We start from the raw sequence: 13327 nt of genomic DNA on the forward strand, positions 1-13327 counted from the left end.
CCCATAGGAAATAGAGAAATGGATTTATTCAAACATTAGACTTAAATATTGAAGCCATAAAGATATGCTTATAATAGAAAAACCCACTGCTCAACTGACTAGTAACTCATTTGCAAGTAAAAAGCAAGTTAGAAGGGCTGACAAAGAAATGCTTCATGGTCAAATAATTCTAGAGAACTGTTACCTACAACATCTTCACCTTAGAGATTTATAAGGAACATAATATATATTCTATGCTCTGCGATCCTACAATAGAAAATGTTGTTTGTTTAACTAGCATTTCCCCAAGTTTGTATTACTACACAGAAGCAACGCAAGCAGATACAGTTGGGTTAGCAAGCGACGGGCTCTGAGGGCTCCTCGCAGGTGATCTGGGGTGGGTGCCCTGCCAAAGTGAGGACGCAGCGTTCTCCGAGGAAGCAGCCCCTCTCCTCAGAGCAGCTGCTGCCCCCAGAAAGGAGAGCATTCCCAAGGAAAGAGGTGGTAAAGAAGGTGAGACAAGGGCCAGGAGAGGACAGGGAAGTCAGCAAGGAGAAGCGACAGCTCCATTCAGAGCCCTGCTCTACCCTCCTGCCCAGCAGCGCACAGCTGCCAGGGGCATCCACAGATGTCCCAAGGACAGCCCCCCTAGACCACAGACATCATGAGACCCGCAACCCTAAGACGGCTGCCTGCTGTTCTTTAATAAACTATTTCCAACAGCAAAGGAAAACAAAAGCAAGAGCTTTCTCTCCCTACAACCACCTTCACCCCTTCTGTCCTCAGAGGCCTTACCCTCATTTTGCCAAGCCTACATTTTCACCGTTTGTAGGAGAAATAAATAAAGGAAGCTCTTATTGAGAGAGGAGTATTATCTTTGAGATCAGGTCCTTGTCTGCATTCTCATTTTTTTCTGAGTTGCATCAATTAACATCCCAAGGAATACACTTTGTTACAGTAGATGATTGTAAATATTATATATATGTATGTGTGTGTGTGTATATATATATATATATATATATATATATATATATATATATATATATATATATCTTTAGAACAACTTTCAAAAAATAAAATCAGAAGGCTCATTTGCTCCCCACTGATTATCATTAACCTTTCAGCCCCTGCCCGGACCCAGTGCTTAAGCTCTGGGACTTCAGGTTAGCATGGTGTCAAGATCCCCTAGTGGTTATCACTCAGCCCAGCCCAATGTGGGTATTTGAAATCAGGGAACCACTCCTGTGACCGGCTTCCCTGAAACTACTCATTTAATTTTATTTCGAACATTCTCAGGTCTCTAAGATACTATTTCATTTGTCCCATAGACTGTAGAAAAAAGACAGAAGCCACTACGCCACTTCAGCTCCAAGTCTTCTTCGTGACTATTCAATCAACCTTCAAATGGAGGCGGTAACTGCTCCCGGCATCTTTGGTCTGCCCCATGGATCATCTTTCTCCAGGCAAAGACTTGGACTGCTTTGCATAAAAGAGTATTTCTTCACGATCATTCAAGAAAAGTTTTGCCTTCTTTAGATGCTGGGCTATTTCAGGCCTCTCTCTCACACATAGAAAAGGGTGGTGTGAATAAAACCTAATAGAAGTAACTGTTTTTCTAAACTATTTTCTCCACCAGAATGTGATCTGGTTTCGGCCAGGTAAAGAGTCAAAGAATAGAGTTCAGATTATTTTGCCTGCGTTCCTTGGTGCATCGTCTACCAAAAATTGTAAGCGCACAGGCTTGAGGCGCGCGGCCAGTAATTTAAATTTCTGTATGGATTGGGTGGGGACTTTGGTGACCGGAGAACATGCCTTTTCCAACCGTTGTGGGATATGTGGGCTCCGTGTTGCCAGAGCTTCCAAATTTTCAAAAGAAGCCAGAAATCCCAGCTCAATATGAAACCTCCTGATGACTAAGTGTTGGCAACTCATTATTCAAAAATACTGTTTTTGACCCAGCCCAAGTTCTGTGGGTGGGTAAGCTCGTTGGTTCCTCCAGGGGAGCCTGTGCCTCACAGCCTTGGGCAGGTGTAGAGATAGCGAGGAGTGAGCAAGAAAGGGAACGTCAGTGCTTTTCTGGGTGTATTCCAGGTGGCTACCTGTGAAGACTACCTCTTTCCGTGGGGATGAGACATGTGTAGGTTCTAGTCCCCTCAGCTTCCTAATGGATGGGTAATCCTACCTTGTCTTTTGGCTTCTTAGGGGGAAAATGAGCCCAGGAACAGCCATGCTAATTAAGTCTAGCACTCGGATGGGGAGGGGGCAGGGTATAGAACAGACTCTCAGTCTCAACCTCAGCCTCTCAGATAAGACACTCAAGGTGGCATTGCCTTTGTAGTTCGGTTTTAATGAGAGACCCCAGTACTTTAGAGCTGTATAAAGATTGGGGAGTGGGACTGAATAGAATGGAAGGGCCCATCTTAATTCATTTTGGAAAATTAAAAGCTTCTTTAGATTACAGAGTAGCATAGCTGGCCTGCGGTGAGAGCAAATAAGCCCTTCTGGTTGCTAAGAAACCCATATTTTAATCCCCTTTCCGTGATCAACATGTGAAACTCAGCAGAAAGAAAAGCAAATGAAAGAGATTCTGATAAAGCTTTGAAAACAATGCCAAAACCAGCAACTGAAAAATCTCACCTTTTAGGCAGAAAGTCCCATGGGAGGTGAAGGACACCCCCTCCCCATGCTTTTTCCTACACTGTGACTAGAAAACAAGAAGGTTCCTTAAAAACGTCTAAAGAAAAGTTAGCATTTCCAATATGCCTTAAAGTCCTTCCTAGCTTTCCTTTCATCCGCCCCCCTTCCATCCTTCCTGTCACACACGCTGCACACACCTCAGGAACCTGGTTGTCCACTGGAAGAACCGTGATGTTAAAACAGATCCCGTGCAAAGCGCCTCCGTGCTGGTTACTGATGGAAAACATGAACTGGACGTGTCGTAGATGGGGGCCTATATCACGCATGGGTGGCATGTAGGCCACCTTCATATAGTTCACAGCATCCTGCAAAGCAAACCGAGATGGACACACGGATGTCAATTTGCAAGGTTAGAAACTTTCGGAAATCGAGGTCTCAGGGACCTATCGTGACAATGATATGGAATATTCTGAATGCCACCATCATCAGTTTGAGCACTGTAAAAAGGTCTCCTTTGTAAATCACATTTTCTAAAAACCAGGAGGGAAAATCAGGAGACTTCCAGCCTCCGAACTGTGAGACAATAAATCCCAGTTGTTTTAGGCCACCCAATTTATGGTACTTTGCTATGGCAGTTCTAGCACACTAATATGGTAGGATATTAGATAAACTGAATTTGGCAGAATAAAAACTTATGTGCCAGCTCCCTGCTAGCAAAACAATGCAAACGTCTGTGTCAAATTACAAGATTTTGAAATCATATCCAGCTTGATCAAGCATTGTCAAACAGATGTTGCATGCTTAATGCAAATGCACAAGCAGAAAGAGTAAAGACATCAAGCACTTGTAACAAATGTGAAAGGCCATCATTCTCAAGGGAAATACTAGGAGCACCATGACTTCTCTGAGGGCACTTCCAACATTTTAGCACAGCATCCTACCTGAGTGAATGACTTCAAGCCCTGCGCTGCAGGATTTTTGGTTAGCTTTGGTATGCTATCCACCATGAATAATTTCCCAGCGTCCAAATGTCTAAAGAGAAATATTGAACACATCAGCTTATTTTCCGAGCAACAAAAATTAAGTCAAATAGCCTATAACCAAATTTTATAAAACTAAAAGAGCTCCTTGTGGGAAGAAACAAAAGATTCCATCTTCATATTCTGTTTTTATGTTGGGGATTCTAGCCATAGTAAGTCCAATCTCATCAATGCCATTTTCATCACTATTGCAAAAAGTATGTATAATATTTTCTGCTTTGACATCATGAAAGAGAATCATTATTCTCATCCTAGAAATGTTTCCTTGCTGTCATGTACGTGACACCAGCCTACGGTCTATTCATGTCACTCTTCTTGATTGGGATCATAGAATATGACCATTTTGTGGCCTGCAATACCTAAAAATAATGTTATGAAGACTCAATACATTTTACTAAAAAGAAAAAAGTAGCATTTTCTTTAGAAAAGGGAATTAAAGAGTGTTTTTAGCCAACTAAGCTGAAGACACGACAAGATGCAGGTCACTTACCAATTAACTCAGCTTTGGAAGGGGGTGTAAGTTTGAAATTAGAGTAAATGCTGAATTGAATGTAAGTTCATGTCTAACCAACAAAGCAATTGAACTACAGCACCACAGATTGACGTTTTTGACTCTCCAGTCCTAGACACAACCCTCAACTAATGACCTTTCACAGATACCTGTGACTGGAAGAGAAAATTGGAGGAGTTGTTATTGTATAGAGCAGCTCCCTGTCATATGATTCTGTATCTATGAAATGTAGATGCTTCTTAGTTATGTAGGCCACCTCCGTTTCCTTGACAACCAAATGCCGAGAAACTCCAGGAGCCTCTTTTGGAAGCTGATCATCCACTGGAGTGATATGAATTGTCACCACCTGTAAAGAAATGATCTGTACCATTAATCTGAAGTACCAAAGACATCAAAGAAAACACCCCACAATCACCTAGTCACAGAGGTTTTTGATGATTTTGGAAAACTGTCATTTATAACATACTTTCATTGAAATGTTTCAGGAGCCATTAAGAAGGTGAGCCAAAAATAGAACATTCTCCACCCATCTTACATTGTATTTTAAGAACATAATTATCACAATTATAGTTAATGCAGTCATGAGTGCTATATACAACGGTATTTCTACATCTCCCTGTGCTTTTTCAACCTCCCTCTATTCAGTTATTGATTCCAAAAACCTTGACATAAATTTTGGCTCCTCCTTCTCTGCCCACATATGTACCACACACCTCCCAGAGTTTCTACTTGTAAAATTCCTATGCAGTGACCACACCCCACTCCCACCCCAGCTGTCATTCCTGCTGTTACTGGCCTAGCTCCAGCTCTCACAATTTCTTCCTTACATTATTGCAACAGCTTTCTGTTAGCACTAACTCCAACAGCTAACCTAGACTTAACATACCTCTAGTATTATCGTTTTAAATAATACAAATCAAATCAGGTCATTCAACTCCTCAAAAATCTTAAACCACCACCCAGGAGGGATAGAATTATTCTAGCTCCCTAGCACAGTGTCTAAGACCCTCTACAGTTTGGCTTTGGTTTTGATTTTTTGTAGTGATTATTTCTTGGCCAATATTATAGAGTTTTTTAAATTACTGTTAACATATTGATTGTGTATATATATATAAAACCCTCCACAGTTTACACACCCTATTTTCCAACTTTATCTTTCACTCCTTTCAGCATTAACCCAACACTCCAGCTGCACAGAGGTCGGGGGCTTTGTCTCAAGCGCGCCTCTATGCTTTGAATCCTGTTTCTTCAGCCTGGAATTCTTCTCTCCTACCTTCTCCAGCAATCTGAGTTTTTCTTACCCTTGAAGGCTCTTCTTGAAACTTTCCCCAAGTTCTCAGTAGGAATTAATTGTCCCTAAATTTTTCTTATCCCTCGAGAAACATTATTATTTTGTTGTATTGTGTTATTAGTTAGTAGTTCACATGTCAGTCTCTCCTAGACTGAAAGTTCCATAAGAGGGGGGTCATAATATAGTACAAACCACATGGAATTTGGCAGTGAACGGACCGTTAAAGGCCTAAGCATGCCGCTTAGTAGTTACTGATCTTGAAAAAGTCACTCAACATTTTAAAATGTCGATCTCCTTATACGTAAGTTAAGCGTAATGCCAACAGCCTCACAGAGTTGTTATGGGGATCAAATATCCCTATATGGATAAAAATGTCTCACACATAGTAGGTGCTTGATAAATGTCCATCTCTGTAGCTCTACAACATCTGGCACAGGATTTTGTAGGTAGAAAGCACCTCATCAGTGTTTGCTAATGGAATGAGGAAGCGTGCCCTGTGTGAGATTTTAAGAACTCTTAAAGCACTCACAGGTCTGCAAGAGGACAAGGAGACTGCCCAACAGCTTGTATCATCATATTTTCTTACAATAACCCACGGTTGGTTGTGAGAAATCAATGACTTATTCTCTCTCGCAAGGGCACATCTGCTTGGTATCGTGGGTATTTTTATCCTGGTTTTGATTTATTTTAATAAATTTAATATTTTAATTTAACAAATTTGATATTGTCATTGGAGCACAGATCAGCAGTGTCAATTTTGCCTACAATAATGGGGTTCACAACACCCAATTTGAAAAAGAAGTGCATTCCTTTTTAAATTGACATACAAAGCAAAAACCAAGACATGGTTAAGCTTTCACTACGACATAAAAATTGCTGGAACATTAGCAAGGCCACCAGTGAGCTATGTTCCCTGGGGCAAATTGGTGAACCCCTTTGGAATCAGTTTTTCCCTCTGCACATTGGGAATAACAACAGTGACTATTATGGTGTCGTCAGGATCAAATGAGATAACTAGTAGCACAGTGAGCACTTGGTGGTAGGGGTTCAATAAATTAATTTGCTGCCTCCATTCATCATTACCCTTACAAAAGTCTGCAGTGTGTACTACTCTATTAGGAAGCATTTCAGTAATTAAAAACTAAAGCCAGTGTTCAAAATAAAGAAACACGACAGTCATTTCTCTGGTCTCCTGGAGTCTGTATCACAAATTTTTTTCCCAATTATAGTTTTTTGCTAATATACAAAGTTGAGAAATTCTCTGTGGGACCTCCCAGCCACAGTGTGGATCAGTGAGGCTCCACTTAATTGAAAAACTGGATTTAATAAGGAAACAATAGTTATTGTGCCTTCAAAGAGACCATTTTCCATGCTAATTTATTCTCCAGTGCGTTCTTTGTGTAAAAAGAATGTACAAGCATGCTTTTTTATACCACTGTAGTAATTCTTGGTGGGCACATTTTTCAACATGCTTTATGACCGCCTAAGTTGATGTTTCTTTACACATTGATGCCTGTTTAAACAATTACTGTGTGTGTGTCTGTGAATGAGAAAAATCCTATTTTAACAAACTCCATAGAGAAATAAACCGTTCACATTTTACTGAAATTTGGTTGTAACAAAGACGTTATTAAATACCCATTCCCACACAGAGGGAAACTAATGCCCAGACCAATCACTGGGCTCCTATGCCTCCAGTGTACTTATGGTCACAAGCACTCACAGACTTGTAGGGAATCAGAATGCAGTGTGATACATCAGTACACAACGTGACAAAGCCTAACTTTGACCCTCAGTGTTCATAATATGATATTCTGTGGGCTGATACCTGACTTTCTTGTAGACCTGGGTTCTCCATCCTTTCTCTGCCTGCCCTTCGATTCCTGCCTGATTCCTTATCTTACAGCTTTCTTTGAGATTATCCAATAAGGACACATAGTATAAGTAGTCATTCTAGAACTGATTCAAGATTTGCTTAGAACCCTATACTGCTACCTTCCAAGATATTAGGGATAAAATGCCATAAACTATATGGCATTTTAGTATAGTTTAAACTATATAGTTTAAAATAAACTACATGTAGTAGGTGATCACTTATTTTCAGCTCTTTTTCTCACTCCTACAACCAACCACCCTCTCCTTGCAAAGAGTCTCCCCTTTTATAGTTGTCCAGACCCTACACTAACTCCATTTTCTATAGTTTTTATATGAGAATGCCCCCTTACAATTATTTCTGCTTTCTATATATTTAAATGATATCCTTGAGTGGTAGTAAAACTCTTAGTTCTTACCATGTGCTTGAAAGTTCTCAGTACATTATATGTATTATCTCACTTACTCTCACAATCATTCTATAAGGAAGTTGTATAATCCCGTTTTACAGATGGGGAAACCGAGGCACAGGTCAGTCAGATAATTGTGTCAAGGACAGGAGAGACACATAGGCAGTCTAACTCCAGAGCCTATATTTAAACGACTACACATAACATGTCAGTGTTTTCTTGAATGCTCCGAGGACAGCAAATTTTGTGAGGTGGTCTATATAAAAAAGCCCCATGGTTAAATAACCTTTGAAATATCAAACACAGAAATTTACAGAAGTTGTTAGAAAGGTAAGTGGTAGAAAAGTGGTGTTGCAAAGAAACTGAATTAATTTTGCTTACTCCATTGCTTCTCAATCATTGAACCTTGAAACCTATTTTCACGTAGTATCTAATAACATCTCCCAGGACTAATATCTGGACAAGACTTTGGGAAGGTGCTCAGAGATGGCCTCTCACCTGTGGCACTGAGAAATTTGGAGGTTCATGGCTGTCCCAAAGGACAAATTCAAAAGAATCTTCAAAGATCTCTCCACCAAAGTGACGATAGTAGATGATGCCATTAAACAGATCCCTCTGGAGGAAGCCAGGGACAGGATAGCCTGTTGGGTCCACAAAGCACCAAATATTTTTGTAACCAACTCCAAGTGTTTGGGTATAAAGATATTCGACTTATCTCCAAGTCTTCTCTGCCTCATTTGTTGTGTGTACCCAAGCAATCTTCACCAAAGCTTTTATCAAAGCTTATAAATAACAAAGCAGAGAAAATTAAAGTTTCTACATCTGTCTTAAAATATGTAGAGCCCGGCCGGGCGTGGCTCAGTGATTAAGCATCGACCTAGGATCCAGGCGATCGGGGTTCGATTCCCGGTCAGGGCACATGCCCGGTTTGGGGACTGCGGCCGATCAATGACTCTCTCATCATTGATGTTTCTATCTCTCTCTCTCCCTCTCCTCTCCTCTCTCTGAAGTCAATAAAGATATATTTTAAAATATGTAGAGAAATTAGCATTAGAAAAATATTTTTAAGAAACATGTCAAGAAACACTAACTACTTGATCCATATTTTGTTGTTCCTGACTACTTTAAGTAGTTATAAAAGTATTCTAACAAAATATGAGGAAATGTTATTCATGAAATTACTTTATCAATAATCTACAATAGGCCAAACCTCTCTCTTCAAATTATTTGTTCTATCACTGTGCTTGGCAGACTTAATTTTTCCAAGTGTAATGGTTACCTTTGGGCCAAGCTCTGGAACTTTCTGGATGCCCATCCTTGAATGGATCAACTTAAATTCTCTAAGTCTCAGGCTTCCCATCTATAAAATGGGAATAATAAAAGTACCTCACCTCATAAACTGATGTCCACCTTTCCACAAATTTTGACACAAACAATCTTAACTGCCCAGAACTTACCTATCAATCCTGGCGCTGGCTTCTTCATGACCTCTCCAGCCTGAGGAGCTCTCGTGATATTAAAGAAGATATAGTCATCACTGGAGTCCATGTCTGAAGCTCTCAGCATGGAACCCTGGATCAGGATCGTATGTCCCTCCTCCACTTCAATAACGACATTGTTGATGAGGAACGGGGGACTGTCATCTTTGGGCAGAATATTGATGGGAAACTTATGGCGGATGCTGTGATGACCATCAAATATCCTGAAGAGCACAAAGTCTTTGGTGGAGTCGCTGTCATCATGATGATAGCGAACAACCCCAGCCTGCAGGTCAGCCACAGTGAAGAGAAATCCTTTCCCCCCTGGAGGAGAGAGCAGAGAGGGCACTGACTGAAGGAGGGGTGCAAGGCGGACTGGACCAGAGGGCATCGAGGAAGGTGGTGCAGCTGATACTCTCCTCTTTTGGGGAAAAAACACTGATTGTTTAGTGGGTTCTGGGCGTCCACAAATCTGGTTTTGAATGTCGGCTGTAACACTTATTAGCTGTGTAGATTGGGCACGGTATTTAATTTATTTGAGACTCGTCTATAAAACAGAAATTATACCTACCTCATATTTCCTAGTATGGATGAGAGAACTGAAACAATAGTGAGCCTACAATAAATTATAATTATTCTTTAACTCATTGTTATCACATCCTACATGGCAGAACTTCTTAGAGGTGTGATCTTGAACCAGCAGCAACAGCACCATCTGGGAAGTTACCACAAATACAAGTTCTCTAGCCCTACCCTAGACCTACTGAATCAGAAATTCTGGAGGTGGGAACCAGCAATATGTGTTTTAGCGAGACCTCCAAGAGAGTCTAATGCATGCTAAAATTTGAGAATTACTGACTTATTGGCCAAGAGCTAAAGCTCTGGTATCAAATGACCTAGGCTCAAATCCCAGTTCTGCCACTTTCTAGGTGCATGACCTTAGACAAGTTAATTTCTCTAAGTCTCAGGTTCTCCATATGTAAAGTGGGGATAATAATAGTACCTTACTTCATAAAGTTGTATAAGATAGAGCATGTAGAATACTTTGCACCATATTTGGTGCAAAGCAAATACTTAATAAATATTAGTACTATTTCCTACCTCCTCTGAGCTCAGAACATCACTGTCTGACGGGCTACTGCTCTCTCTATACTTCATTTCACAGTATTAATCAACATTGTTTCGCTCTGCATAAACTATTGTGATCCTTGATGGCAGCTGCCTCATTACTCTCCCCACACTATACGTTTATGTAAAGACCTCACTGAAATCATGATTAAACACTAGTATAATGGATACTACAAGCTGCTTGCCCAGTAGCCACTTTCTGCTTCTTGCTCGGCACCAGAATCCTAGTTCTATTTGGAATGGCATCTGACCATTTAAAAAAATCACGTCCCCAGGCGCCACTGAATGTAGGGGCAGCCGGTGAGTTGGCAGGGGATATAAATGCGAGGCATTGTATCGGACTCCTGGGACAAGTCGGTAAAGACAGCAAACTTAGATGGCATGACTTTATCTTTCCTTCCTTCCTCAAATGCAGACCGAAGCCTAGTGGTGTAGGTGCCATATTGTGACCACCGACAAAGCAGAAAAGAGCTTTTGCCGTCAGGGATATGGAATATCTGCACCTGGACAACTTGTCACACGAGGAAAAATGACTTTGAATTTTTAAGCCACTGTAATTGAGTTTCCCTGACATGCAGCTGAACATCCGCCCTAAATGACAGGCCCACGTGTTAAGCTGGGATTAGACAAGAGAATTTATCATTTTATTTTTGATTTCAGAATTCCCTTATCACGAATGATAATAAGAGCTCTCTTTCCACTTTATAATTAGGCAAACTAAGAGGATAATTGAATTAAAGCCTCTGAGCTAATTACAAGGAATGGGCTATATCATCATAAAGTATGGCTATTATTTTTATTAGGCTCATTAACCTTGACTACTATCCTTATAATTATAATTATACATTCATTTCTTTTAAACTATGGTAACTGCTTCTAATATCATAATAATATAATGATTACTGAAGTATTTTTAAAAGCATGGTTTTCTGTTTTTCAATATGTTTCTCTGAAACAGAGAAATGAGAGAAATATTTTGTCTTCCAACTGGGATAAGATAATCAATTAAGGAGTATATTTAGAAGGAGCCCAATAAGGCATCTGAGCTTTAAATAATGAGCCAAGCATAAGGCACCCTAACACAAATGTTTTAAGATCTCTAGATTTTTGGGATATGGCAATTCATTTAGAAATGGGGCCCAAGAAATGCTGTATAGATCCTCTTAAATATGATTTGCTTTTGGAGAAGGTTCTTCTTGGGTTCTTCTCTAGGTCACACGGGTCGATGCTTCACCTCTCACTGTGAGCCGTCCATGCTGCAGGCCATCCACGGTGACTAGCTGTACCGCCCGAATGTCATCATTGTCAACAATCTGAAACTGTTCCCAGGTGATGGCCCGAGACTGCCCCTCCAGGAGATTCAGACCTGCAGGACAAAACAAAAATGGTCTATGACACTCCAACAGGCGTACTTTAAGACAAAATTAATGAGTTTTAACTCACAAAACTAACCCAAAGTTATCCTTTCAAAAGCTTTTCAAGAAACCAGAATTTAACTTTTATTTCTAATATTTTCACTTTTAGTGCTATTAACTCCAATCTGTCCATTGGTTCCTTGTGATACAGCTTTAGAGACATGAGGGTGTCAGAAAATAAATACCAAAGGAAAGAATAGATGTTATGCTCACCATGGTCATTAGTTCAAAAATGTCCACAAGGAGTTTTGCAAAGGCTACATCCAGATATTTTGTGGGCAAAAGAGTCAGAAGTACTTTTACATATACAGTTGACCCTTGAGCAACAGGTCTGAACTGCACAGGTCCACTTTTTCAATAAATACTGTCAATATATTTTATCCTTATGATCTTCTTACTAACACTTTCTTTTCTCTACCTTGCCTTACAGTATACAATATCTGTAACACACAAAATATGTGTTAAGCAACTTTATGGTATCAGTAGGGCTTCTAGTCAGCAGGGGGCTACTAATAGATAAGTTTCTGGGGAGTTATAAGTTATACCCCGATTTCGACTTCACGGAGGGTGAGCACGCCTAACTCCCAGGTTATTCAAGGGTCAACTGTAACTGGAGTTCATAAGCAGCCCACAGCACAGAGAATGTAAAGTGGTTAAATACGCAAATCCAGAGCTGCTGTGCAAGGAGTGTTTAATAGCGTCAGATGTAAAGTGTCTGACACTTTACAATGAGGACTGTATTTTAGTTTAGACCCTAATAAGGAAGAGACTTTTGTAACTAAAGGAATTAAAATAAAACCTTCTCCTTGGACCCAGCAGGCTGGAGGAAGTTTGGAGAGAGGAAGTGAGTACTGCTCAGAGCAAGAATTTAGATTCCAGACTAAACTCTGGGGAGAGACAGGGAGCATCCTTAACTATTGCCATTGCCCAGTGGAGCTGCGAGCCAACAGATTACAGAGAATCTTGAAAAGGAACAGAACTTTAAAAATTTAAAGATAGTACACTGGCGGGCCCAGTTAATGCTTTCCCTCCGATCTGCCAGTTTACCCTGCCTCCCTGCCTTGGCCTGCTCTCGAGGGAGAGTTCCCACAATCCTCCCACTTGTGGAGGCCTGGATGCTACTGTCTCGTCTTCTGATCTGACTGGTTACCTCACTGTCTTCTGGGGTGAGAGTCAGGTTTTGACATGACCTCCCTAGTGACAGTGATCAGGTCCTATACCTCGGGACTCCAAGAGTTTGCGCAGCAGCTGCTAAGAGGGGCCAGGTAACAGGTAACACAACCTGGACATGTGGGAGTTAATATCCAGTAAGGCAACCTGACCAAGATGAGACAGGAGATGGGAGGGAGGTGACAGACAGGTTGTTAAGCTTGTCCCCACCCCACCCCTGACTCTTCCCACAAGCAGTGATCCATCTCCTTCTGGAGACATCGGCACTACCAGGCCATTATCAGCTTTATTTTCTGGTAAACCTGTGACCAGCTTATTTACACCACCCTGACTTCCCTTTTCCGCTTTCTCTTGTTTTTGGTGTAGGGTTAATGCATGCAACCGACCTCAGTAGCT

At 40.8% G+C, this 13327-nt stretch overlaps 1 protein-coding gene across 1 annotated transcript in view; it reads right to left on the reverse strand.

Annotated features, from left to right (window-relative positions):
* Positions 1-13327, reverse strand: part of FREM1 (FRAS1 related extracellular matrix 1) — a 140600-nt gene that overhangs the window by 81251 nt on the left and 46022 nt on the right. Inside the window, exons 9-14 of the mRNA XM_081150887.1 lie at positions 11581-11712; positions 9198-9542; positions 8239-8381; positions 4317-4513; positions 3558-3648; positions 2814-2981 (exon numbers count right to left, since the gene is read on the reverse strand). Of these exons, the coding sequence (XP_081007013.1) occupies positions 2814-2981; positions 3558-3648; positions 4317-4513; positions 8239-8381; positions 9198-9542; positions 11581-11712 (1076 nt within the window). The remainder of the gene's footprint in view (positions 1-2813; positions 2982-3557; positions 3649-4316; positions 4514-8238; positions 8382-9197; positions 9543-11580; positions 11713-13327) is intronic.

Source organism: Miniopterus schreibersii (assembly GCF_964146895.1).
Source record: "Miniopterus schreibersii genome assembly, chromosome: 11".
In the NCBI taxonomy this organism is placed as follows: Eukaryota; Metazoa; Chordata; class Mammalia; order Chiroptera; family Miniopteridae; genus Miniopterus; species Miniopterus schreibersii.